Source organism: Equus quagga, chromosome 12 (assembly GCF_021613505.1).
Source record: "Equus quagga isolate Etosha38 chromosome 12, UCLA_HA_Equagga_1.0, whole genome shotgun sequence".
Taxonomy (NCBI): Eukaryota; Metazoa; Chordata; class Mammalia; order Perissodactyla; family Equidae; genus Equus; species Equus quagga.
Genome location: NC_060278.1, coordinates 89,647,826 through 89,673,780, shown reverse-complemented (window position 1 = coordinate 89,673,780; position 25,955 = coordinate 89,647,826). Strand labels below are relative to the sequence as shown.

The following is a 25,955-nucleotide window of genomic DNA, read 5'->3' as shown; positions in this document are numbered from 1 at the left end:
TCTAAGAGACTCCCGTAAATGCTTGTCAACAAACACTCAGAAGTCCCTTCTGCTGGTGTCTGGCCACGCCTGGCCCTCCTATGCAGAAGCTCCAGCCCCTAGACTTCTTGGGAAACCTAAGGCGCTGGGGGATGCCGCCCCACCCTTGGCAGCTCAGCAGGGACCCTCACAGCACTTGGCCTACTGACTCTCACTGACTGTGTGTTAGATGCCAAGGAAAAGGTCATGGACGTGGGCCCAAGTCCGAGTCCTGGCATTCTCAAGTAGTCAGGACTGCAGTCTCCCGTGTCTAAAATGGAAATGATACACGCTTATCCTTGAAGTCACTCCTCATCAGTTGTGACAACATTTGGGAAAGTGTTTGGCAAACTGTAAACCAGCCAGGCAAATCGGAGGCACGTTGAGGCTTTTCCTTGGCAGCTGATCCTGGGCACATGACTGGGCCTGTATGACCCATCCCACGCCACGTGAGGCCTTCTCCTTGGTTCTTCTCAAGCCACTGAGGACAAGCAGCATCTTCCTCAGACAACAGGAACTGGGGAATGAGTGGGGTCTGGCCCAGCGGAAACTCTAACACACATATGGACGTGCACAGTGTTTCCAGTGACTAAGGGCCACACAAAGCAGTTGGCTGGACCCTTCCTGAAACTTGTCCCAGAATGGGCTCGGCTGCGGAACTGCTCTGACCAGAGCTGCCCCGACTCTGGCCGTCCTTGGCCCCACTGTCCCGCTTTTCTGGGGGCGAGCCCTCTCCTCCCCTCAGGGCAGGGACCCAGGCTCCCCCTTTCCCTAGGCAGCAGGCAACACACAGGAGGTTCAGCATGCAGGGTAGTTTATTGATATTTGCTTCCCCAAATAACCTTTTCTCACCAGTGAAGGTTGAAAGAATGGGGGTGGGGAGGCAGGGAGGGCGTACAGATGAAAGCCAAAAGGCACATCTTGAATGTGCTGGGAGGGGTTCAAAACAGGTTGGTCTGAGACTGACAAGCCCCCGTTTCAGAGGCTCGGAAAGCTTGGGCCTGGGGCCGGCCTCGTGGCCGAGTGGTCAAGTGTGCACCTTCCGCTTCGGCGGCCCAGGGTTTCGCCAGTTCAGATCCTGGGCACGGACATGGCACTGCTCATCAAGCCATGCTGAGGTGGCGTCCCACATGCCACAACTAGAAGGACCCACAACTAAAAATATACAACTGTGTACTGCAGGGATTTGGGGAGAAAAAGGAAAAAATAAAATCATTAAAAAAAAAAGAAAGTTTGAGCTCAAAAACGTGCACTCATTCAGCCAAATCCCGTCCATCTGCTGGAGAACAGGACGCTACCCCCGTGCGGGTCTTCTGCTGGTCTTCTTCTGAGGCCGGGCATCTTTCAGACCTGGTTGTTGCACCAGTGAGACCACGAACACTGCAGTGGTCCTGGCGTCTTGAACTAAACACACAGGGGAGGCCTGACCTGGCTCCATCGGCACAGGCAGAGACAAAGGTGACTGGTTAGCAGGAGCTCCCCAGTTCACAGATCGGGGGAGAGGGCGGTGCTTGTCAGTATTAGATAATGACTCTAAAATGTAGTGTAAACCCACAAGGTGGGTGACTAAAGGCTGGACACAACGATTAAGTAAGAAAGCGTAACTCTGTGAGCTGACTCGACTTCTGAACAGACTTCTAAGACCATCTCTGCTCACAGGGTATGTGCTCCCCTTGGCTCTAAACTGTCACAGAAACAGAAGGAAGAGGAAGTGGTGGTCTGCCCAGATGGGGCCTGGGGACTGTCATGACTGTCCAGATTGCTGTGGTCAGAGGGCACCCCAGCCAGACCCTGAGCCCAGGGTGCAGCGAGGGAGCGGGACGCCAGGTCCCAGGAGGGCTGCCCGAGGCCCTCGCCCACCTGCCCGGCTCTGCAGGCTCCTCGTCTACCGCTTCTTCTTGGCCTCCTTCTTGGGCCTCTTGTTGGCGGAGGGAGCAGCAGCCTTGGGCTTCCTCGTCACCTCTGCACTTCTGGGCTCCAACGGTTCTGCCTCCTGTGTGGTGATAGAAAGAAGAGTCCTACTTAGACCAACTAAGCCAACCCTGGCAAAATGAGAGCATGTCTGACAGGACTTTGCACACTGAAGCAAGCCTCAGAAACACAAGGGATGGAAACCACGATTGCCAGGACCCAGAATCCACACGTCTGCAGGACCGCCCCCGGGAGCAGGGCAGTTCTCAGTGAAGAATGAGGGAGGAGGCCCGAGGGGAGGAGGCAGTCTTTGGAGTCTCACAGGCCTGGCTGGAATCCAAGTTCCTCCAAGTGACCTTGTAAGCAACTCACTTCCCCTTTCTGTGTCTTAGTTTACCCACCTGAGAAGTGGAAATAGTGATGCACACCTTGGAGGGCTGATGTAAGGAGGCAAAAACGCATGGAAAGCACCCAGTGAATGCGGCTGCACCCAGGGGCTGGCTGATCACCCTGCAGAGACTAGGGAGAATTTGGGTGAGGAGCAGCTGCGGGGCAGGCGTCCTGTGGCTTGCTCTCCTTCTGGCCCTGCTGTTCTCCTCCTCTCGTTCAACCCACAGAATGCCAGGGCTGGGAGCAGGGAGCATGCCAGCCGGCAGGTGGGCAGCCACCACACTGTGTTCCGTGGGGCCTGGCAATGGTGCCCTGTCGGGGAGGGCAGAGGGCAGCCTCAGGGCAGAACTCCAGACCCTCCCTACAACTGGGGCAGCTCTGACTTTTATCTGTCGTGTAGATTGTGATTTGTTCCCTGAAAGATTTGGTTTAAACAAAGGGTCTGCTGCTAAAAAAGCTTCAAAACCGCAGATCTAGTCTGGCCTTCACTGTGCTGATAAAGAAAATGGGCTCTGGGGAGGGGACTCGGCCTGCCCCGGCCACAAAGGCTCAGGTCAGAGAAGAATCAGATGTGGACTCAGTCCTATCGAGTACTGCCTCCTCCCAGGTGGTAAACCACACTGGGCCTGGCCAGGCAGGACATTAGCAAGGCCTGCCTGGCCCAGAGAACACCAACCACAGCCCCCGGGCCTCGTCCGGCTCACAGGTAGACTTCATTTGACCTGTACTGTTTATTTTTAAGAATTTGAGCCAATTGGGAGAATTCTCATTCAATCTGGATTCCTAACTTTTCTTGAAAACTTTAAACATCCGGTGACACTGGCCCCGAATCCCCTCATGGAAGACATGGGCTGAGCAGTGACTGCCCCTTCATTCAGGTGCCCACGACCCCCACAGCCCCGCCACCCCCAGCACCAGAGTAAGGAAATGTTTCTCGCTTTCTGTGTTCTTTTATTAAAAATGGGAAAACAAAAAGCAGACTAAGAATACTAGGAGGGAGCACACTTTTTCTAGAAGCGAAAACTATTTCATGTTTAGTTGGCCTACTCCCAGCTTCCAGCTTGCTTTCCTCTAGCCCTCCCTGCTCCTGTCGGCCCCTGGCCCAAGCCTCCAGCCTCGTCAGACAGAAGAGGCAGGACTGCGGTTGGAAGGGCTGCTCCCCACCTAAGGCCCAGGCCAGAGCTCCGTCAGCTCCCTCTTATCACCAGCACTGTCTGCTCTCCACCCTGCCAGCCCGCCAGCCTCGATAGCAGATATAAAGGCCCAGCGCAGTCCCAGGCACCCATGGGTGATCTTCCCAAGACAATGAGCCCTCCACACCCTGGCCAGGTCTCTGCTCTGGACTCCCCCCAGCCTGTCCCCTGTGCTGATACTGTTTATGTAACTTAGCAAAAAAGAAAAAAAAGTTAGCCCACTAGAAAAACAAACAAAACAAAACCTCCGAGGAGCCAGTGTGTCAAGTGCACAGCCTGCCGGCTGCAGAGCCCAGCGGGAAGGCTACTGTTTAAGGCAAGCCCCACAGGGCACAATGCCTTTGGGGACCCTGGGAGCTGGAAACTGCCCCCAATGCAGTACCTGTGAGGCCAGTGGAAAGCAGTCAGGACTGAGTGCCCTGGGCAAACAGGCCCTGACATGGTTCATGCACGGGAAACCTGCTGAGGCCTGCCAGGGTCTCCAGGGATGGAGCCCCCTGAGCTCAAAGCTGGCTGCCTCCTCCGGTTTCAGTGGGGGCTGGTTCAGAATCCAAAGAGATGGTGATACCCAGCTGCCATCTCCAGGGCTTCCCTCTCTCTATAGACCCTCTCCCGGATGCCTCATCCTTTCTGGCATCTCCCAGACCTCTCTCCTGATCCAGCTGTCCGTCAAATGACTGGGACAGGCACCTCCCAGGCACATGCAACTCAACCAAGCAGACCAAACAGGGCCCCTTCTCCAGCAGGCCTGCCTACCCACCAACAGGCAGAGCAACCAGAGTCCCACTGACCCCACCCACCATCTCCCTCCTCTCCATCGTCCAATCAGTCACCAAGTCCTATTGATTCAACATCCTCTTTTTTTTTCTTAAGATTAGCCCTGAGCTAACATCTGTTGCCAATCTTTTTTTTCCTTCTTCTCCCCAAAGCCCCCCAGTACACAGTTGTATATTTCGGTTGTGAGTGCCTCTGGTTGTAACATGTGGGATACTGCCTCAGCGTGGCTTGATGAGTGGTGCCAGGTCCACGCCCAGGATCTGAACCAGCGAAACCCCGGGCCGCTGAAGCGGAGGGCGTGAACTTAACCACTCAGCCACGGGGCTGGCCCCCATCCTCTACCTCTTGACTCAGCCACTCTCATTAGGATCAAAGTCCCCACTTCAGTCCCCCCACTGCCAACTGCCCTCTCCGCTCCCTACGCCATTCCTCATACACCTGCCAAAGGCATTTTTCTAAAATGCAAATTCTCCCACCTTCAACCTTCCAATGGCTTTCCAGCACCCATAGCCTCATGTCCCACCCCTAGGATGGCATCTAAGGAGGCCACCTCTCCAGCCTCCTCTGGGCTTTTTTCCACCCCCACACTGGGTCAGGCCCCAGAGCTTCCCCTAGTCACCCTTTATAAGAGGAGCACCCTGCTTTCCTTGCCTACCCAGCAAACCCCTCCTCATGGTTTGGCCCAGTCAAGAACACACTCCTACTCACTGTCTAGCCTCCTCTGCTTCTCACCTCCAGCAGGGTATATCCCCTCCTCCACCCCGACTCCTCAGGTCCCCAGGAACCTTATAATGCCACTATTATTCTACCATAGTTACATGTTCTCATGTAGGTCTCCCCTACTAGCCTGTGAGCTCCTTGGAATAGCTTCAACTGTTGCTGAATGAATGAATGAATGAATGAATGAATGAACAGGCAAAATCTCCTATAATCATGGGAACTTCACTGTTATTTATTAGCATGAAAATACATCAGTTAAGACCAGGCCACCCTTTTTCCATGGGCACAAAGGACACGGGGAGATTTTAAACCCAATATACATACCATAAAGTACGGCTAGACATAGCCACCACCAATAATAATAATAACAACAATAAAAACAACAGCCATGACAGCAGCTAATATTACTTACAACATGCCAGGCCCTATGCTACATGGTCTGCACATATCTTGGCTTCACAAAGTGCCACAATGAGCCCCACTTTCTAGATGAAAGAAGAGCCTCAGAGAGGTTATGCAACTTGCCTAAGGGCCCGACTGGCGAGCAACAGCAACAGAGCCAGGAACGGAACCTCCGCTCTTAACGGTTATCTGGGATCTCTCCGTTTCCTAGGACCTTAGGGCTAAAGGAAACCAAGAATCCGAGTTAACTGTGACATCTACTTTCTCTCTAGTCAGCAGCCCCTGGAACCACAGGCGACGACAGAATGACAAGAACAGCTTGTTCTAGATCCGCCGAGGGGTCATTCAGAACCCCGTTTGTGACTACAGTTCCTACAGGAGTCAGGAAAGTGGGTTAGTGCTCCTCGACTCACGCTTTATTTTTTACAGTCGAAAGCGGCTCTCTGTGGGTGTGTGTACATATTACAGTCATCGAGTCATCTGAATGTATTATCTGTCTCCTCACCCCAGACCTCCTTTCTTCCTCATCTCAGTTTCTGGCATCGTCACCCACCCAGTTACCCAAGCTAGAAACCCCAAGTCATTTCTGAGTTCCTGCCATTCCCTCATGCCCCCTCATCCAATCGGTCCCCAGGGCCTGTCCATTCTACTTTTCAAAGGGCTCTCGACTCCACCGGGTTCCCTCTGGACACACACTCCTGTGCTGGTTCAGACCCCACTATCTCCTGCCTACCCCTCTCATTGTCCCAGCCTCCCACACGGTTTCATCACCATTGGCTACATTGTCTTCAGTCTGTTCTCCTGAAACAACAGCCTTGACCATGTCTGTTTTCTGCCTTAAACATGTTGCTGGTTCCCTTGCTGTATAAGACAAATTCCAAGAGTCCCGTGTGGCCTCCTGGGCCATTCCACCCCAGCCTTGGCCCTCTCCTGGCGTGCCCCCTCATGCAGCCCACTCTCTGTCACTCTGGGCTACTGGCCAGCTGCTATCACCCAGATCCTCATTCCCTTTCACGCTCTGCACAGGTGCTCAGCATTTAACACCTCTCTATCTGCACCCAGTGTCTGCAGGTTCTGTGCTGGGCACCACGGGGCAATGAAGAGAATACATACTTAGTGCTGTGCGCTATGTGGGTGCTTCATAAACATCAGTTCACTAAGCCTCCCATCACCCTGATGAGCCAGACACAGTGAGCCCCATTTTATAGGCGAGGAAACTGAGGCTCACTGAGACTCGGTGACTGGCCCAATGGGCACAGCCGCCTTCCCCCTAAGCTGCCAGGAAGCAAAAGGCAGCTTCAGATGATTCAGATGCTGGAGTCCTAGCCACACAGAGCTGTAGCTCCAAATTCCCAGCTGACAAGAATAACTCTGAATGAGGGCTGGCTCGGTGGTGTCGTGGTTAAATTCGTACTCTGTTTTGGTGGCCTAGGGTTCACAGGTTCGGATCCCGGGCAAAGACCTAGCACTGCTCATCAAGTCACACTGTGGTAGCATCCCACATAAAATAGAGGAAGACTGGCAACAGACGTTAGCTCAGCGCCAATCTTCCTCAAGCGAAAAAAGGAAGACTGGCAACAGATGTTAGCTCAGGGCCAATCTTCCTCACACACACAGAGAAAAAAGAATAACTCTGAATGAATGGCTGACTTTTAATTTCTCCTCAAATGCATGTTGCCAGTACAAGCCAGGCAGACGGCAGACTCCAAACACTACAGCCCCATCTCTAAATCTGGGAAGACCTCTCCTTCTCAGAAGCAGGTTTTAAGTTTCCTCAGCAATCACACCGTTGGGAGAAAAAGAAAACCTCCCCGCCAGGTGGTTCCTGGGTCTGCGGAGGCATCCTCTGCAGACACAGGCCTCATCAATAAGGAAGCAGCTCCACAGCCGCATGAGGCCAGCAAACTGCTGCTGTTCACCAGATTCAAACAATCGAATCTGTGCCACAATGCACCCAATCCCTTGCAGCAGGGAAAGCACAGAGAATTTTACAATTTCCACTGCACAGTGCAGTGTGGATTCGGTCCATAAATCAGGACAACACGTCATTCAACACAGACTGAAACCGTTCTTTCCCCTGAAATGGTCCAGGGAAAGAAAACCACTGCACTGAGCTCACGTGGCCTCACGCACCTCGCCTCACCTGATCCTCAGGAGCTCCGTGGGTCGGGCATGAACGCCCTCCTTACAGCTCAGGACACGGGCTCAGGGAGATTAGGGCGGCTGGCCCTCAGACCAGGCGCACCTAGTGCTGAAGCTCCTGCTCGCCCTGCTGTGCACTCTTGCCTGAGGCCCTGGGCAGAGTCGGGGCTGAGAAGACCTTGCAGCGATGGAAGCAACACCGACCTCGAGCAGAGGATAGGACCACCTGAAAGAGGGAGCAGGAAGGCCAGCCATGTGGGCTCAACAAGGCGAAGAGAGACACCGAGTCCAGGACTCGCCTGGCAGGCAAGGAGAACTGTGATTAGAACAGCCCCAGAGGGGCTGGCCCTGTGGCCAAGCGGTTAAGTTCGTGCGCTCCGCTGGAAGCGGCCCATTGTTTCGTTGGCTCGAATCCTGGGCGCAGACATGGCACCGCTCATCCAGCCACGCTGAGGCAGCATCCCACATGCCACAACTAGAAGGACCCACAACGAAGAATATACAACTATGTACCAGGGGGCTTTGAGGAGAAAAAGGAAAAAAATAAAATCTTAAAAAAAAAAAAAAGAACAGCCCCAGAGTTCATTCCAGGCACAATTCAGCCCGACTGCAGGTCCTTCCCACTGGCTGGTCCTGGGTCCTTGTGTGTCCAGCCGTCTGTCGAGACGCTGTTCATACCTTCCCCCTGCCCACCACACAGCCATCTCTCAGAGGCGGCTCGTTAAGCAAAAAAGACCCTGCTGCCCAATTCAACTGCAAACTCCCCCCAGGTCTAAAAAATACAGCACAGAACTGCAAAGTTGGTGCTGCAGCCTGTCTCCCGAAGTGATGAGAACGGGTATACACTTGCCCGAGTCAATTATTTACTATGGGAGCCTTCACTGGCAAGTGAGGCCGAGTTTAAAATCAAGACCCTCATGGAAAATTTTCCAACAGGGTCTTGAACTTCCAGGCCACCGGCCAGGGGTCCCCAGGAAGGCTCCCTCCTCGTCAGGGCTCCAAACACTGTAGGGCTTTCTGGCTGACAGTGGTGAAGTCTACGTGGCATCACACTGAAAGCCCGCACTCTTGCCACCAGTTCTGGCGAGTTCTCCACTGGATCACAATGCCGGGCATCAGCTATCTTCGTCCGCCCAGTACCCCCTTTCCATTTGGTTCTGGGGAGACTTTCAGTCACTGTGGTCACAGGAGAGGCCAGTTAAATGTGGCCTGGCAGAAATGGTGCCCTTCAGCCATTCCCATCTTTGGGGCAAGGTATGAGGATGTGGCCAAGCAGAGGCCTTCCATGAGTGTGAAAGTGAGCACAGGCAGAAATGGCTTCTCTTGCTTATAAATCATGAGCGGTAAGGATGCAGACAGGGTCTGCTGCAGCCATCTTCCTGACACATGGCAAGGGCCTAAGAATGAAGTCAAGAGTCACAGGAGGTGTTGGCCCTATGGCCGAGTGGTTAAGTTCGCGCACTCTGCTGCAGGAGGCCCAGTGTTTCGTTGGTTCGAATCCTGGGCGTGGACATGGCACTGCTCATCAAACCACGCTGAGGCAGCGTCCCACATGCCACAACTAGAAGGACCCACAACAAAGAATACACAACTATGTACCGGGGGGCTTTGGGGAGAAAAAGGAAAAAAAATAAAATCTTTGAAAAAAAAAAAAGGGTCACAGGAAAGCCAGGAAGGAAAGAGACAGACAGAGCCCTGAACCCAGCCTCTGAACCCAGCTCTGCCTTGAAATTCCCAGTTCTAAGAGCCAACACAGTTTCTTTCTGGGGAAACTGGTGGAGCTGAGTTTCTGAACTTTCAACAGAAAGAGTCCCCATTAATACAAGAAGAGATGGTGGCAATCCACAATGACAGGGCAATGGAAGTGAAGATACCTGCCTAGGGGCTGGCGGCTGGCTGGGGAGATGTGACATAGCACATGAGGAGATCAGAACAGTCGGCATTCCAACTACGGGAGAGTTAATGATTAATCCCCAGAGGAACTGTCACTATCTGCTCCGTGAGTCGCTGAACTAAAAGTCAACACCCACTTGCTGAGGGTGGACTGGATCAACACTCTGTGTAGACACTGACCCCAGAGAGGCCTGGGAGTCAGCTCAGGCAGACTTGGGAAGGGGGAGAGGGGCTCCCCACCTTTACTTCCTTGTTACCCATTCCCTGAACTCCTGGAATTTGGCTCCCACCTCATTAAACTATTGCACTCCACTTTGAGAAAAACTATAGACTATCTTTCCAGAAAATGTGCCTGAGCATAAACACATCACATTTTTGTACACAATTTCAGGGACTTCTGGAGCCTATCGAGGGACCCCCTAGGGATCCAGGAACTCCCTATTAAGAACTTAGTTCTACTGAAACCAAACTGCAGGCGAGCAGCCTGAACACAGCGTCAGCGTCAAACTGAGCAGCTTTTCTTCAGTCGCTCAGTTGCCCTCACGGCCCTGTCTCGGTGAGGACTGGGTTTCACATGTGTGCTCCTTGAACTACTCGGTGGTTTTCAGGGAGACCACAGTCTCCTGGTCCTCTGCCCCGTCTCCTGAGAGAGCGAGAGGAATGGAGACCTCAGCTTTGTCTGCACAGCACTCATACTCCTTCGGGAACAGATGTTCCCCGCTACCCCTAGAAGTCAACCCACAGAACTCTCCCCACCCCCACACTGGCCATGGCGGTCCCAAGCTGGGTCAACTACAGTTCCTTCCCTGGGGATTTTGGAACTGAGACCCAGCAGGAAGGCAGTCTCTGGACACTGCAGCTGAAAGATATAAACTTTAGGAACTGTTAGTGGCCATGTTTCATCTTACCACAGAGACAGTGAGCAGAGGAAGCAGGGCCTCAGTAAGAGAAGTGAAAGGAGACAGCAGGGGAGGCAGAGGGGAGGCAGATGGCAAGTGATGGGGGTCTCACCCCTTCCAGGGGCCCAGCTACATCCCTGTTCTGGGACAGCACCTGCATCTTTTCCATAGATCTACATTGCACAGAAGCTACTTCAAGCAGGTTAAGCATGTCTCAAGTTCAGGCCTTTCCTGAATCTTAATTTCCCTTGAAAAGCTCTGCAACTCATTCTTAGGGTTTCAAGAAACTATGCTATGAGGGTAAAATAATTCCAAGGTCTCTATGCCCCACTTCTCACTGGCTCTCCCTCTCCCACCTGGAAGTCTTGCTATTATTCCAAACTTACCACATGTAGAACTGAGTATCTCCTGTCCTCCCAAAATTGGTTTGTGCTTCGGGGAAATCGTCTAAGGACTAGACCAGTGGCTGCATAACAGAATCACCCGGGCACTTGAAGAAAATACTGATCGAAGGCTTCAGAGAACAACTGAATCAGAGTCTCCATGGGTGCAGCCCAGGCCTTTGAAAATTCTCCAGGTGGATGCAGCCAGATGAAGAAACTTGGATCAGCCCAAGGATGGGCAATTTGGGCTACCACCACCTCCTAGCTCCTTGCTCATAGCAGACATCACTAATCAATTTCTTTACTCTGGAGCCTAGCAGCAGCCCAGAATCCTGTTCACCATGGCCACCATACAATCAATCAGACTTGGCCAGAGATGAAATGTATCTGCATCCTGGACTAGACAGAAATGGTGTAAGGATCTATCTTCTTAAATTTTAGACTCCAGCCTACAAGAAAACGCTTGGATTAAGTGTGGCCCAGGCCTTGATCAGGCTCAAACAAATGTTTGTTTTCTCAGGTCTTAGTTTAATGAGCTATCAATGAGAAAACGGTCTCATTTGGTTTAGGATTCTCGGGGCTTTGGTTTTGATTTTACGAATTGGTTCTTGCTCCTACTATGAAAAGGAAGGGGGTGGGGTGGGAAGCATTTGTATGTGTTCCTTTTTTCTTCCCTGATTGCCCCCAAAAGAGCTTTCAAATAATCTGCTAAGTATTGAAGTACTGAAGCCATAAACTAGTTGCAAAAAATCGGCTTACTCTAACAACAGGAAAGACATTCTTTTGCCTTTCAAAGGCTTTCCCATCATCTGGAGCCAAAAATATTATCTTCTGACCCAAAAAGCCACTAATAAACCTTGTTTCTATAGGCCAAGAGGGAGGGATGATTTTGCCCTAAGCAAAACAGCAAAGAGAGCTATTGTTCTCTGGGTCCCCCCACCTCCTGCCGCCACTTCCAGGTACCTCCCTCCTGCCCTTGGGCTGCCTGCAGTCCCCACAGGCTGTCCCCATTCCCACCAGCTCCCTTCCTCCCTAAGAGCCGAGCCCCAAGTTAAACCCCCTTCTCTTCCCCTCCCCATTCAATTCCAAATCCCATCTAGCTGCTGGGCACAACCTCGAAGCACAGCCCTAACACTCACCCCTCTCTGGAAGACTGTTTATGCACAGAATACTGTGTGTCCTTTCCGTCTACTGAGGAGTGTGGGGGTAAGAAAAGGCTGCCTCATGGGCCACCCAGAGGAAAGAGAGCAGCAGAATCCCTGAATCCCTGCATAATTGGGGGCCGTTTGCTGGCGTGAGGCACCAATAAAAAGTTAAATTAATGGTACTGTATTTATTTTTTGCTACTGATTCATTGAAAAACTAAAAATAAAAAGCTAAAACAGTAAGGTTCAGTTATGAAGACAATTCACTTGAGTGAGCCTTATTCCCCTAAACTACAAGATAAATTAAAATGAGATGTTACGTACTACATTTATATTTTAAAAGATGAGGTTTTTGTCCCAAATTAACATCTAAACGGTAGCCACAGTGAGAGAGGAGGGATGAATGAAGGCAGACTGAGGACCCTTTGCCAACTCTCTGCCTCAGAAGACCTCAACCCACTGAGCCACTAAAAACCTCAAAGAGATCAGCACAGCGCACCCCTCCGCTGAAAGCATGCTAAACTAACCAGGCCTCTGTGGCCAGCCTTGAAGGGGTGAGACCCAACAGGAGGCGCGCAGCAGCGCTCGGCAAGGTTACACACCTCTGACTCTACATCTCTGCCTACAACACAGGAACATTCATCGCCTCTCTCCCTCGGGACTCTGAGCAGGCTTCATCAGTGGCCAACGACAATACAAATGTTTGTTATTTATAATACCCAATAGCATGCCATGTCTGAGGACAGAGCCCCAGAGCACAGGGATTACGTTTTTAGAGTGTGATACAATTGTGGGTGGAAAAACTCCAATCGTGACCTCCTTCTCAAAATGCCAGAACAAGAAATGGAGATAGACAGAACAATCCAGAGGCCACGAACCTGTCCATGTTCCCCAAAGTTTTCCCCGCCCTCCCGGCTGATCCTCCCTGCCTGGTCCCCGGTCCAGGTCCTCTTCTTGTCTCCATATTCTCTCCTTAGGAGAGCTCATCCTCTCCCACGCCTTCAATTACCCAAATATTGATCAACGCTCAGCCCAGACCCTCCTCCTGAGACAGACCTGTAGATCCCACCGCTTACTTGACAGAACCACGTGGACATCTTAAAGGTACCTGTTGAAAACTGAACTTAGTACGCTCCTTTCCCTACCCCCACCCCAAGCCTGCTCCTTCACCAAGGTTCTTCATGGCATCAGTAAATTCCACCAACCTCCCAGCTACACAACCAGGACGTCTGGGGCATAGTCATTTCCAAGATACATGGATCTCCAGAATATACTGTATACTGTTAACTGAAAAAGAAAGATGTGAAACTGTGTTTACTAGTATGCTATCTTTTGTGTATCAAATGAGGAATGTAATAAATACATATATCACACACACACATGCATTTGCGCATGTTTTCAAAAAGAAACAAAGGAAGGATAAATCAAAATAACAAAAATGGTTGCCCATGGAGGGAGGAAGGGAAAAGGGTGGAAGATACTGAGATTAAAGGAAACTTCTGTGATTGCATCTTTTTACATAGTTTTGACTTTGGGAAATGTCTATAAATGTTTTACATAATTTTTAAATTAAATCAAAAAGGAAAAAAAATTCCTAAAAATTAAAAACAAATCAGCAAGTTAACTTAACTGTCTGTCATGGTGGGAGGATACCTATATGAAGGAAAGAATTCCTAGACACAGTCCTCTGACCATATGTCCCTACTGGGACATATCTGTAGGCCAAAAAAGAACAACAAAGAAATATTAAATTTCATTCTGAGTCTTATTGTTAGTAGTGAAAAACAATGTAAGTTATTCTAAAACCATAGTAAGTATATTGTAGGTGTGCAGAATATTAAAAATAAAATATTAAAAAACCTGCTATCCTTAGAAAAGCCAGCTTGCAAGCTCGGCCCTTAGCTGGCATCTGGAAAATTGGGTTGGGTGGTTCCCAGAATTCCTAGAACAGATAAGAGTGGCTCACTGTGCCGAAACTGTTTGTGGAAACAGTATGTTTTATGCCGAATAACCTGCTTTCCTTTTGGAAGTCTGGAATTTTGGTCTAGGCTAGGCAGAGTGCTTATGTGACCTGTCCCCAATAAAAACCCTAGGCAGGGCCGGCCCAGTGGTGCAGCGGTTAAGTTCGCACATTGTGCTTCTCGGCGGCCCTGGGTTGACCAGTTCGGATCCCGGGTGTGGACATGGCACCGCTTGGCATGCCATGCTGTGGTAGGCGTCCCACATATAAAGTAGAGGAAAATGGGCATGGATGTTAGCTCAGGGCCAACCTTCCTCAGCAAAAAGAGGAGGATTGGCAGTAATTAGCTCACGGCTAATCTTCCATTAAAAAAAAAAAAAATCCTAGGCAACGAGTCACTCTAGTGGGCTTCCCTCGTAGACAATATTTCACACAATTTGATGGGGCTCCCAGTGAGACCATTTGAGCATTAAAAAAAGCTAAAATTAATTAAAACATATCAAATATATAAAAACATATGTCCACAATGATATGAAAATCAAAGCTTCATTGGTCAAGATTGGAGGTTGCTAGAGCTCAAACTCACTGAAAATTAATAAATAAAGGGAAAGAACCACAAGCATTTATCTTGCCTTTTCCGTATGAAGATCATTCTTCAGAGTAACCATACAGGTGATAAGGAAAAGGTCTTTAGTGAAGAATTCCAGCTAATAAATGCTGAAGAACATAATGAATCTAAGAAATGATCACCAGTGGAGGCTCAAACCATTTTAGTGAAAGATCGATAGGGATTTTATAAGAGAGGGATCAGCTAACCACCTGAACCCACCGATCAATCCTAGAATCTCTGAATGTGTGACAACCAGACACCACGCACCTGTTGATGACACACAACAGGAAGTACACAGCACCAGCTACAAGGTGTTCCCCCAAACAACCTGATGGCAATTGAATCAAGCCTCCAGATCAAACTTCCTGTTGATAGGAAATATGGGGAACAGAGAAATATGTTAAATGACACCACAGAGACGCAATCAGCCAAATCCTGGAAATGGATATCGTACATGACAATGACCTGCTTTCTCCAAAAAATCAGTGTCATGAGAAAAGGGGGTGGTGGTGGTGGAGGGAGGGTGTATAGCAATAGAGTAAGAGTCAAACAATAAAAAGGCCAATTTGATCATGTCACTCTCTTCCTTAAAACCCTCTGGGCCCTGCCCACCCCTCTGGCTGCTCCTGTCATTGTGTCCTCTCGGCTCTGGCCACAGTCACCTTCATTCAGTTCCTTGAACTAGCCTGTACCTATTCTTTGGGTCCTTGCACATGAAGTTCCCTCTCCCTGGGAGAGGGGGAAGAGCCTGGCCCCTGCCCCAGAGTAAGACCAAGTCCTCCCTCTCGTTACACACCTCTGAGTGCCCTGTTCTCCTCACAGAAACGTGTGAGGATTAGTTTCCTATCTGCCCTTCCCCTAAGGACGAGAAGCTCCTGAGGGCAGACACCACATCCTTCAGCAGAGTCCGACAAGCAGTAGGCACTAAATAAAAACATGCTTAATGCATATGTAAACTAAGTATTGATCACGTGGCTCAATACCACCAGGAGGGAATTTGGGGACATGCTCTATCAGTAAAGCCCAGCATAGTCCCTGCGGATCGTCATGGCTGTTCATGGCTGTGGTAACTATTTTTAGTACCTAGAACCGAGCCTGAGGAGCTGAGGCTCACAGGGAAGGACTCACCGCCTCATGGGACTTGGGAAGGGGTACGATGATGGCCAGCACACAGATGAGCTGGAAGATGGCCCCCAGGAAGAGTCCATACCGTAGCAGGTTCTCCAAGAAAGTGGGCTCGGGCACCTCGGGAGGTGAGAAGTCCAGGTCGGAGGCCATGGCCCCAGCTGCCTGCTGCCTGAGGTCTCCTCTGACTCACCACTCTCCAGAGCCGATTTCTAAATGCAAAGGGTAAGTGTCATGTCTCTACAACTGACTTTTAAATGGTTCTGCTTGTGCGCACACACACACACACGCACACACACATACACACAAGAACATATAAAGCAATCGTGGTGAAATGCCAACAATTCTTGAATCTAAGTGGAGGCTATATGGATAGTCATTGGACGATTCTTTCAACTTTTCTGTATGTTTCAAATTTTTCCAAATATAAAAGTTACAGAAAATAAGTAAGTAAATGCAAAAACTTCAACAAAAATCTCAAATCAACATACACTTACTGAAGGCCTGCTATGTTTCAGGTTTTGTTTATTTGTTCATCCAGTCATTCACTCAACAATACTTATTGAACACCAAGCACTGAAAAGTGAGCAAAACAGATATAACCCTGCTTTCTTGGGGCCTACATCTTAGGACAGGGACCAACAAAGGACACACCCAGATGTGTTATGACAGCTAACGTTAACTGTTTTGAAAAAACTTAAGAAGGGCATCATTTTATTTTGTATAGTGTGAGAGGGAGGGCCTCTCTGAAGAAGAGACAGGAACAAAGTGGCAGAGATATGAAGTGTGAGAGTGAGCCATTGGGACATCTCAGAGAAGCATACTCGAGCCAGAGAGAAAGGCAGTGCAGAGGCCCTGGGGCTGGGAAATGAGTCCAAAATGGCCAAAGAGGAGTGCTGAGGAGGGAGAGAGGAAAGAGATAAGATCAGAGGCGTGGGGGCAGACCTTGCAGGACCTAGACACTTCCAATTTGATTGAGTAAAATGTGAAGCCACAGAAGGGCTCTGAGCAGAGAAGTAACATTATCTGAGTCACATTTTAAGTGTGTGTGTTGGGGGGCGGGGAGCAGAGTGAACACAGGGAGACCAGTCAGGAGGCGACTGCCAATTACCCAGATTAGAGATGCAGTGGTGGCCAGTGGTGGAAGGTCCGGCCTCAGCCCACCTCTAGCCTCTCCTTGCAACAGAACCCCCCACTCCTAATACCCTGGTTGAGATAAAAGAAGTGCCTGTAGTTCTCCAAGAGCACTAGGCTTTCAAAATTCTTGGCCTCTACCCAAGCTGTGTACTCTGCCAAGAATGCCCTTTCCCACTTTGACTGCTTCGCAAAGCTCCCACTCCACCTCCAAGGCTGAGCTCAAGTGTCACCTCTCCAGCATGCCCTCCCACTCTAGGATGACTGAACTGCTCCCCCTCTACCACAACACCCACAAATGGCTTCCTTCTGCCCACCCCAATGAGAAAGGGGCAAACTTACTTTGGAACCAGGCCTATCTGACTCCAAAACCCTTTGTGTTTTCAGAGATCTGTGCCATAATGCAATTTTCTGCTAAACCTAAGCTGCCAACATGGTGGCCACAAGCCACACGTGTTTAGTGAGAGTTGAAATACAGCTAGTCCAAACTAACATGGCTGTTAAGTTAAATACACACTCAATTTAGAAGACAGTATGAACATAAGAATGTAAAATATCTCATTAATGTTTTTATACTGATTACATGCTGAAATGATACAGTGAGTTAAATAAATTATATTATTAATTTCACCTGACCTTAAAGAAGAACAAAGTTGGAGGATTCACTTTCTGATTTCAAAACTTCCTACAAAGCTATAGTAATCAAAATAGTGTGACACTGGCATAAGGATAGAGACCAATGGACTGGAGAGCCCAGAGATAAACTCTCACATATATATAGTCAATTGATTTTCAAATAATGGTGCCAAGATTATTCGATGGGGAAGGACAGTCTTTTCAACAAATGGTGCTGGAAAAACTGGATATCCACAAGCAAATAATGAAGCTGGACCCTTACCTTAGAGCATATACAAAAATTAACTAAAAAACGAATCAAAGATCTAAACTCAAGAGCCAAAACTATAAAACTCATAGAAGAAAATCTTTATGACATCGGATTCGGCAAAGATCTCTTGGATGTGACGCCAAAAGAACAGGCGATAAAAGAAAAAGTAAACTGGACTTTCTCAGAATTAAAAACGTTTGCGCATCAAAGGACACTACCGAAAGAATGAAAAGACAAACTGGAAAACAATTTGGTGGTTTCTCAAAAAGTTAAACATAGAATTACCACACGATCCAGCAATTCTACTCCTAGGTATACACCCAAAAGAACTGAAAGCAGGCACTCAGATACCCGTACACCAACGTACACAGCTGCGCTACTCAAAACAGCAGAAGATGGAAACAACCAAGAGTCAGGAGACGAACGGATAACAAAATGTGGCATATACACACAAAGGAATATTATTCAGCTATTAAAAGGAACGAAGTCTAACACATGCTACAACATGGAAGAACCTTGAAAACATGCTAAGTGAAGTGAGCCAGATACAAAAGGGCAATATTGTATGATCCCACTTATATGAGGTACGCAGAATAGGCAAATTCATAAAGAAAAAACTAGAATACAGGTTACCAGGGGCTGGGGGAGGGGGAATGGAGAGCTATTGTTTAATGGGTACAGAGTTTCAATCTGGGGTAATGAAAAAGTTCTGGAAACAGATAGTGGGGATGGTTATACAACACTGAATGTCACTGACTTTGCAGACTTAAAAATAATTAAAATGGTAAATTTTATGTTATGTATTATATTTCACCAAAATAAAAAACATGACTTTATCGCTTTCCTTTTCCTTTTAAAATGTGACTACTGGAAAATTTAAAATTACACACATGACCTGTATTGTACCCCTGTAGCCTGGGCTGAAGGGACGGCCCGAGACCTTCCTCCACTTTGGCTCTGTGCCTCTGGCTTTGCGACATTTTTCCAACATGGAGGAGGAGTGACTGAAGGATAAGAAAAACGCCCCTCTGGGTGAACAGAGTGGGACTGATGCAAACGCAGACGTCTCCCTTTCAGCCTGGTCCTGGAGGAAGATCACATGCCGTGCCAGCAGGGTGGCCACTTGTCATGTCACATCTGTCTTCTTTGGGAATGGCCTTCAAAGCCTGAGGCCCATTTTTTAAAAATCCACAGAGCTGGCAGATCTTCCTCCTCCCAAGAAGGATCTGACTTCTGGAAAGAGCCCAACATCATCTGGATTCAAGCGTGGTGAATCAGGTGGGGCCTCCAGCTCAGGAATACCATTTTTGGTCAAACACAAGGTATACTGCTCAGCCACCAGGCAGACTGTTTGGGGTGGCTCGTAAACTGGCCCTGAAGTGAATTCCAAGGCGGCTGCAACAACAGCTTCACGAACCGCTTCACGGGAGGAAACAGACAGCCGCGACAGGACACCACCGTGTCACCACGGCGTAAGAAAGCTTTCATTTCTTCACAGTTGCACCTCATAAATGCACATTTTAAAAAACGCCCTTGGCCCCAAGCTTTATGCCTAAGGCTGTAACAAGCCTACTGGGCTTATCAACACTTACATTTATTAGTGTTACTAACAGCAACATTGTTATGAACATTCATAGTACAACAGGAAGATGGGGCCAGGCGTCAGGAATTGGAGCGCAAACCCTGACTCTATGAGCAAGGAGCTACCCTTTGGGCCGACCTCTTGACCTCCTGGAGATCTGATGTTCTCAAGAGCCAAACAACAGTATCTGTACAAAGCTTTCATGCATTTAGGCTTTTTAAAAAAATGGCAATTAGGCAATATATAACAAGAGCCATAAAAGTGATTATATCCTTCGAATGAATAACTTACTTCCTAGAATTTACAGGAAGGAAACAATTCAAAAGAAAAAAGCTTCAGATACAAAAAAGTTCATGGCAGTGCTATTCATAATCCTGAAAAACAGGAAGCAACTAAAGTGTCCAAGAGTAAAGAAGCAGGCAACCAACGACAGTGCACCCTGGCAGGCTCCCCCTTCACTAAAATGACAAAGGCAAACGCGTATCAGGTCAGCAAAAGTCTTCACCAAACAATATGAATTGAACCATGAAAACAAGTATTTAAAGACTGTGACTGCAGACACACATAAACTGGGATTTCGCTGACTGAAGATGAAAAGACGCCACGGGAAAATGCAGAGAGCTGCTGTGGAAGCGGAGCGGTGTTAAGTTCTAATTTTTTGGAATATTATTGAAACAATGAATACAATTTAAAAGAAAACTCCATGCCCTTTCTACTTCCTTCACGAGACTTTTATAGAGCCTAATGAAGCACTGTCCAATAGAACTTTCTGCAGTGATGGAAATGTTCTATATTTGTGCTCTCCAATATGGTAGCTACCAGCCACATGTGGCTATTGACCCCTTCAATGTGGCGACTGAGGAACTGAATTTTTTAATTTTATTTAACTTTAATTAATTTAAATATAGACAGTCACATGTGGCTAGAGGACTCCCATATTGGGCAGCACAGGTGTAACAGGGGCTGGTTATAAAAAAGTTCTGGAAAACAAAATGCTCTACAAATACTGCACATGCCGTAGAACTCCTGTCTTTTCTCTGCACTCCCGTGTTTTACTTCCAGCCTGCCTGCAGTATTTCTGGGTTTCCTTTTCCTGATAACAGAAGTCACAAGAGTCCTACTCATCCTTCAGCTCTCAACTAGGAGGCGCTTACTCCTCAGACTCCACAGGACAGGCTTTGTTCCCCTCCCCCCCCCCCAACCCCCAGCCACTGTCGCAGTAGTAGCAGTGAGCAAACCACTTGCCAGATGCACACAGCACCACCACTGTGGGAGGCGGGGATTACTAAGGAGGATGAGGAAACCGAGGCTGGGAGAGGCTATGTGTAATCCCCCTACCCAGGGATTACTCGGCTGAGAAGTGGCAGTCAGGATTCAAACTGGCCGGGAGGAGTCGAGCTCTTCCTCACTAGCTCAGTGGTGTCCCAACTGCAGGCTGTGAGCCATGGGAACTGCTAAAGAGTCTGCAACCTGCACCTTTTCTTCTTAAATTTATTAGCTTTATTATTCTTACTTATCAGCCAGCACTTTATACAATTAAATAAATGACAACAGAAAAGATCACTAGTAAGGGTCGGTGTTGTGTCCAGAAGCTTTTTTTCATTTATATCCTTCTACACCCCAATGTGTATGTTCTGGGTCAAAACTCAGAATGCATTTCTTACTGTTTGCGAAATACTACACTGGCGTCCAAAGTTTTCTTACTTGCTGACCTGTAAGCTCCTGGACAGCAGGGGCCCTGAGTCCCTCCTGAGTTTGTTCCAGGGTCTGACTCAAATATTTGGTAAATGATGAAGCCTCTGCCTCTGTTTCCCACCTTTAAGGCAAGGGCAAACGCCTCAACCAGCTGCCTCATTTCACGGTGAGGATGAGGAGCTGAGAGGCGTGGGGCTCCCGCGGGCCTCCAGTGAGTCAGGGCCTGGGGACCTTCCTGCAAGGTCTCCAGCCCTCTGGTGCTCCAGACTTGCTCAAGAGCAGAGGTTTTTACACCCTTGGGAAATCTCATATCTCTAAGAATGTAATTAAAAAGCACATACCCATTTGTTACCAAACATTGCAAATAATTTCAGGAGATTACTGGACCCCTTGGGGCTCATCCCTGAATGCCAGACACCAGTGGTCTGAGACATTCATTTACTGGACACAATTATTGAGCAACTACTGTGTGCCGGGTACACATATAACGTAATGTCAGGGGTGAGTATTACGAGAAAACATAAAAAGGAAGGAGGAGGGGGCTATTTTCTATGAGGTGGTCAGGCTAGGACCTCTCTGAGAAGGTGACATTTCAACAGAGGCAGGAAGAAAGTGAAGGAACAAGTCACTTAAGTATCTGTCAGAGTGCCCTAGGATGGAGGAACAGCAAGGGAGAAGGTCCTGAGGCAGGAATGAGCTTCGTGGTCGAGGAGAACGGGAGAGTGGGCAAGCTGTGTAGGGCTAGGAGGCCACTGGAAGGACTTTGGCTTCTCCTGTGAGTAGGTTTTTAGGAAAGAAATGACATAGTCTGACCACTTTAAGATGGTCCCTCCAGCTGCTGTGTTGAGAACAGACTGCAAGGGGACAAGTGTGGAAAGAAGGAGCCCAGTCAGGAGGCTGTAACGGTGAGAGACAGGCCTGCACCAGCGTGGTAGCAAGGGGTGGTAAATGCTCAGGTTATAGATGTATTTTGAAGAGAGGGCCAACAGGATTGCTGAGGTAAGATCTGAAAGAGAGAAGTTAAAAATAATCCCTGAAGGTGAAATTATTCTGTGTGACACTGTAATGGTGAATGCAAGACAGTAAGCACTTGTCAAAACCCACAGCACTTTACAGCATAAAAAGCAAACTTCAATGTAGGCAAATGTTTAAACAAATCATTTAAGAGGTGACGGTATCCCAGGATGGAATGCAGAATGTGACATTCTGAATTTAAATGTAACACAAATATATTAAGCACCTTCACTGAAGGAGCAGGGCCAAATCAGGTGCTGACCTCGTAACTTTGGAAAAGAGTGGAGTGTCTAAGACTAGAGGCAAAAGGAACTGTCCATGTGCACTATACCCTAGTGGATAAAACTGCTTCCCACAGGGCAGAGGGTAACAACTCTGAAACCACTATGCGGGTACACCAGAAATGAACAATTAAATAAATGGACGGTAGATAGTGGGAGCTAGGTTTGTCACAGTTGGAGTGGGAGCTTACAGACAAGCCAGAGGAGGAGGTTAGAATGACCCATGTGGAATGGATGAGAGTTGCAGACAGCAGTACCAACTCATGTTTAGCTTAATATAGACACAAGTGGCTACAGACAGAAATATTTCTAGATCTGTGTACATATACAGTTTAGCACACACATATATATCTCCTGCTCTGTCCATGGAGAGTTTGGAAGTAAGGGCATCCCAGTCGCAACGCGCACACTAACACCCAGATCTTGGGCTCTAACACCATCCTCCAGGAAAAGGAGCCAGGGCTGCCTGCAGAAATGGTTAATTCTAGGACTGAGGCAGGAAATGTACAAGATGAGCCTGGAGCAGGAAGTAAAAAACTGCTCAAAAAACATAACAACACAATGACTGGGGTATGTCAAGGGATACAGGAGCCAACTGAAAGAGCTCCCGATGGGCAAAGCTGGAACAATTTGAGCAATTAAAAATAAAGCAGTGGGCTCGGCCCCATGGCCGAGTGGTTAAGTTCGCACACTCTGCTTTGGCGTCCCAGGGCCTTGCTGGTTCGGATGCTGGGTGCGGACATGGCACCGCTCATCAGGCCACGCTGAGGCGGCGTCCCACATGCCACAACTAGAAGGACCCACAGCTAAAAATACACAACTATGTACCGGGGGCGCTTCGGGGAGAAAAAGGAAAAAGAAAATCTTTAAATAAATAAATAAATAATAATATAGTACTGGATTATAACCCAAAGTATAAAAATAAATATCCATGAGTCCATACTGATATAAATGATGGATAAGTAAATAAAGAAATGGAGGTGAACAGACAAATTTCCCATGGAGAAGAACTCCAAGTAATTTATGTAGATAATCTGCCCTTAAGCATGAAGCATAACCCCACGCTCCTCAAGTGTGGGCTGTACACAATGACTTTCTTCCAGGAGTACAGCCTGGAAAAGGGAGGGAAAGGGAGTAACCTTACAGTGCAAAAACCTGACTGCCTCAAGCTCGCGATGCAGGCTAACATCAACAGTGGCAGCTCACATTCACAGCATGTACCTACCTCTGGGGTGATGTGATGACAAGGGCACTTTACCTCTGTGGTCCTCCTCCCCAAAACCCACAACTCCAGTCTAACCACAAGAAAAACATCAGACAAGTCCCAACCGAGAGTCATTTTACAAAATATCTGACCAGTAATACTCAAAACTGTCAAGTTTATCTAAAACAAGGAAAGTCTGAGAAACTATCACAGACCAGAGGAGGCTACAGAGAAACGACTACTAAATGTAATGGGGGATCCTAGCACAGAAAAAGGACACTGGGGGAAAAACGGATCGAATCTGAATAAAGCATGGACTTTAGTTAATAACTTATCACTATCAGTTCATTAATTATGAAAAAAGTACTATACTAACGTACAATGTTAATAATAGGGGAAATCGGATGTGGGGCATATAGGAACTCACTGTAGTATCTTTGCAACAATTTTTAAATCTAAAACTTTTCTAAAGTAAAAAGTTTATTTTAAAAAAGCCAACATTTCAAAATAAGTAACTCCTGAGACATGTATAGCTCCCCAGACTTGACAAATAGAAAGTACATCTTCAGGGGCTGGTTCAGTTGCCTAGGGGTTAAGTTCACACACTTGGGCTTCAGTAGCCCTGGGGTTCCTGTTCTGACCCCAGGTGTGGACCCACACACCACTCAACAAGCCATGCTGTGGCAGCAGCCCACATACAAAATGGAGGAAGACTGGCACAGATGCTGGCTCAGGGACAATCTCCTTCAAGCAAAGAGTGGGACAGTGGCAAGAGATGTTAGCTCAGGGCCAATCTTCCTCACCAAAAAAAAAGTATACCTTCTCTAAGACTGAAAAATCCAGATTCCAAGTATGCTGGTAAGGAATTCTTGGCTTCTAATTATGCAATTTTAAAGTTCTGTTCTGAGAATTCAACTGAAACGGACTAGGGAACAGAAAACCAGCGTCAGGAGTTACTCACTGTCTTACAGCAATGGGCTGGATACCCAATTCCCAAGAGCTGCTCAAAACTGTGTTAAGAGTTTGTCCTAAGGAAGGCTAACCGATCTCCCAGAACAGAAGCACAACTGGCAGCCAGTGGGCTGAAACTGGTGTGCAGATGTCCTGCAAAGGATAGTTATTATGTCCGAATTTGTCGCCACCATTTAAGAAGTGTGAGATTTCATATATTCACTTCCCGCTTCACTTAAGGAGAATGATCCAACCAACACGCACTGTGCACCTACTTAGGAGTTTGCATCACCATCTCACTCCGGCCTCAGATCAAGCCTCTGCGCCCATTTTACAGACTGGGAAACTGAGAACCAGCGTGGCAACCAGAGGGTGCGCGGGGTTACCGGGCAACACGGCGCACGCTCAGGCCTGGACCCCCGGCCGCCTGACTCCGGAGCGCCGGCTCCTCCGAGGCTCCACCCGCGGGAGGAAGGGCCAGGTCGCGGCCGGGAGGCGCCGGGCGGCAGCAGGCGCGGCCTCCGCCTCCCCGGGGCGCCAGGTCCCCTCCGCAAGCAACTTCCTGACGAGCGCCGGGGAGGTACTCGTGCCGCGCGCGGAGCACGCCCAGACCCGCCGAGCAGCGCCGCCGGGGACCGCCGGGGACCGGCCACCTCCCCGCTCCCGCCGCCTCCGCGGCTCCGCCCCGGCCCGAAGCCCCAGCCCGGCCGCCCGCGCGGCCGCCCTCACCTCCCGCGCCGCCGCGCCGCTCCCCCGGAAGTGGTTCCCCATGAACCCGGATCCCGGAAGTGACGTACCCGAGCCACCAGCGAGGTGGCCTCCGCCCGCGTTGCCAGGGTGGCTGTTCGTGGCTTTGTCCGGCTTTTGTCCCCGGAGTGTGATTGAGCTGAACGGAGAGGCTTGGGGAAGCGAGATCCTGACGTTCTCGAGGCTCCAAGCCCCTGTATCGCTCAGACCATTTCCGCAAACGCTTATAGACGTTTCTAGAAGCCTTCATTCTTTGTCAGGAGCGTACAATGCAGAGGGAGACAAACAAGCACAGTCTTATAATTCAGACAGAGGCAAATTATTCGAATTGGTTCAGAACATTCTGCGAGTACCTGCTCTGAGCCTGTGTCGCTCTTGGGCATACCGTGCTGAACCAGACAGCTGGGGTCTCTGCCCTCATGGAGCTTACTGTCTGGCGGGGGGAGTGAGACTGAAATAATTAAATGAACATGTAATCATATAATGTGATCGGTGTTTGGAGGGCAAAGAGCAGGGTTTCATGAGTATGGGTGGAGCAAGTAGAGGGGGAAAGGAGATCTAGTTTAGATAGAGTTTGGTCGTGAGCCTGCGCCACGGACCTGGATGGTTCTCAGCTCCTGGTGTCCGTGCCTTTGGGTAGCCCCTTCCCACACTGTATAGGCCTGACCATCTAACCAATAAGATATTGTGAAAATCGTGGAGGATAAGTTCCAAGATTAAGACATAAAAGACATTGCTCTTCCTGTTTGTCCTCTTGATCACCATGGGGAAGCCATGTGTGAGACACTCAGGCAGCCCTAGGCAGAGATCCACGTGTTTAATAACAAGCCTCCTACCAACAACCACCTCCAGCTTGAGATGCATGTAAGCCCTCTCGGGAGTGGATCCTGTGG

The 25,955-nt window shown here is 48.9% G+C and overlaps 1 protein-coding gene across 1 annotated transcript; it reads right to left on the bottom strand.

Moving 5' to 3' along the window:
* Positions 1 to 815: 815 nt before the first annotated feature.
* MANBAL (mannosidase beta like) lies at positions 816 to 25,028 on the bottom strand. Its single transcript, XM_046679931.1, has 3 exons — positions 24,591 to 25,028; positions 15,572 to 15,780; positions 816 to 2,011 (listed from the first exon to the last, which is right to left on the bottom strand). The coding sequence occupies exons 2-3, from the start codon at positions 15,719 to 15,721 to the stop codon at positions 1,904 to 1,906; spliced, it is 258 nt and encodes an 85-aa protein (XP_046535887.1). The 5' UTR covers positions 15,722 to 15,780; positions 24,591 to 25,028; the 3' UTR covers positions 816 to 1,903.
* Positions 25,029 to 25,955: the final 927 nt, after the last annotated feature.

Coding starts and splice junctions, on each gene's coding strand:
- MANBAL (XM_046679931.1), bottom strand. CDS start 15,721: ATGGCCTCCGACCTGGACTTCTCACCTCCCGAGGTGCCCGAGCCCACT. Junction 2,012..15,571: donor TTCCCAAGTCCCATGAGGCG/GTGAGTCCTTCC, acceptor ATCACCACACAG/GAGGCAGAACCGTTGGAGCC.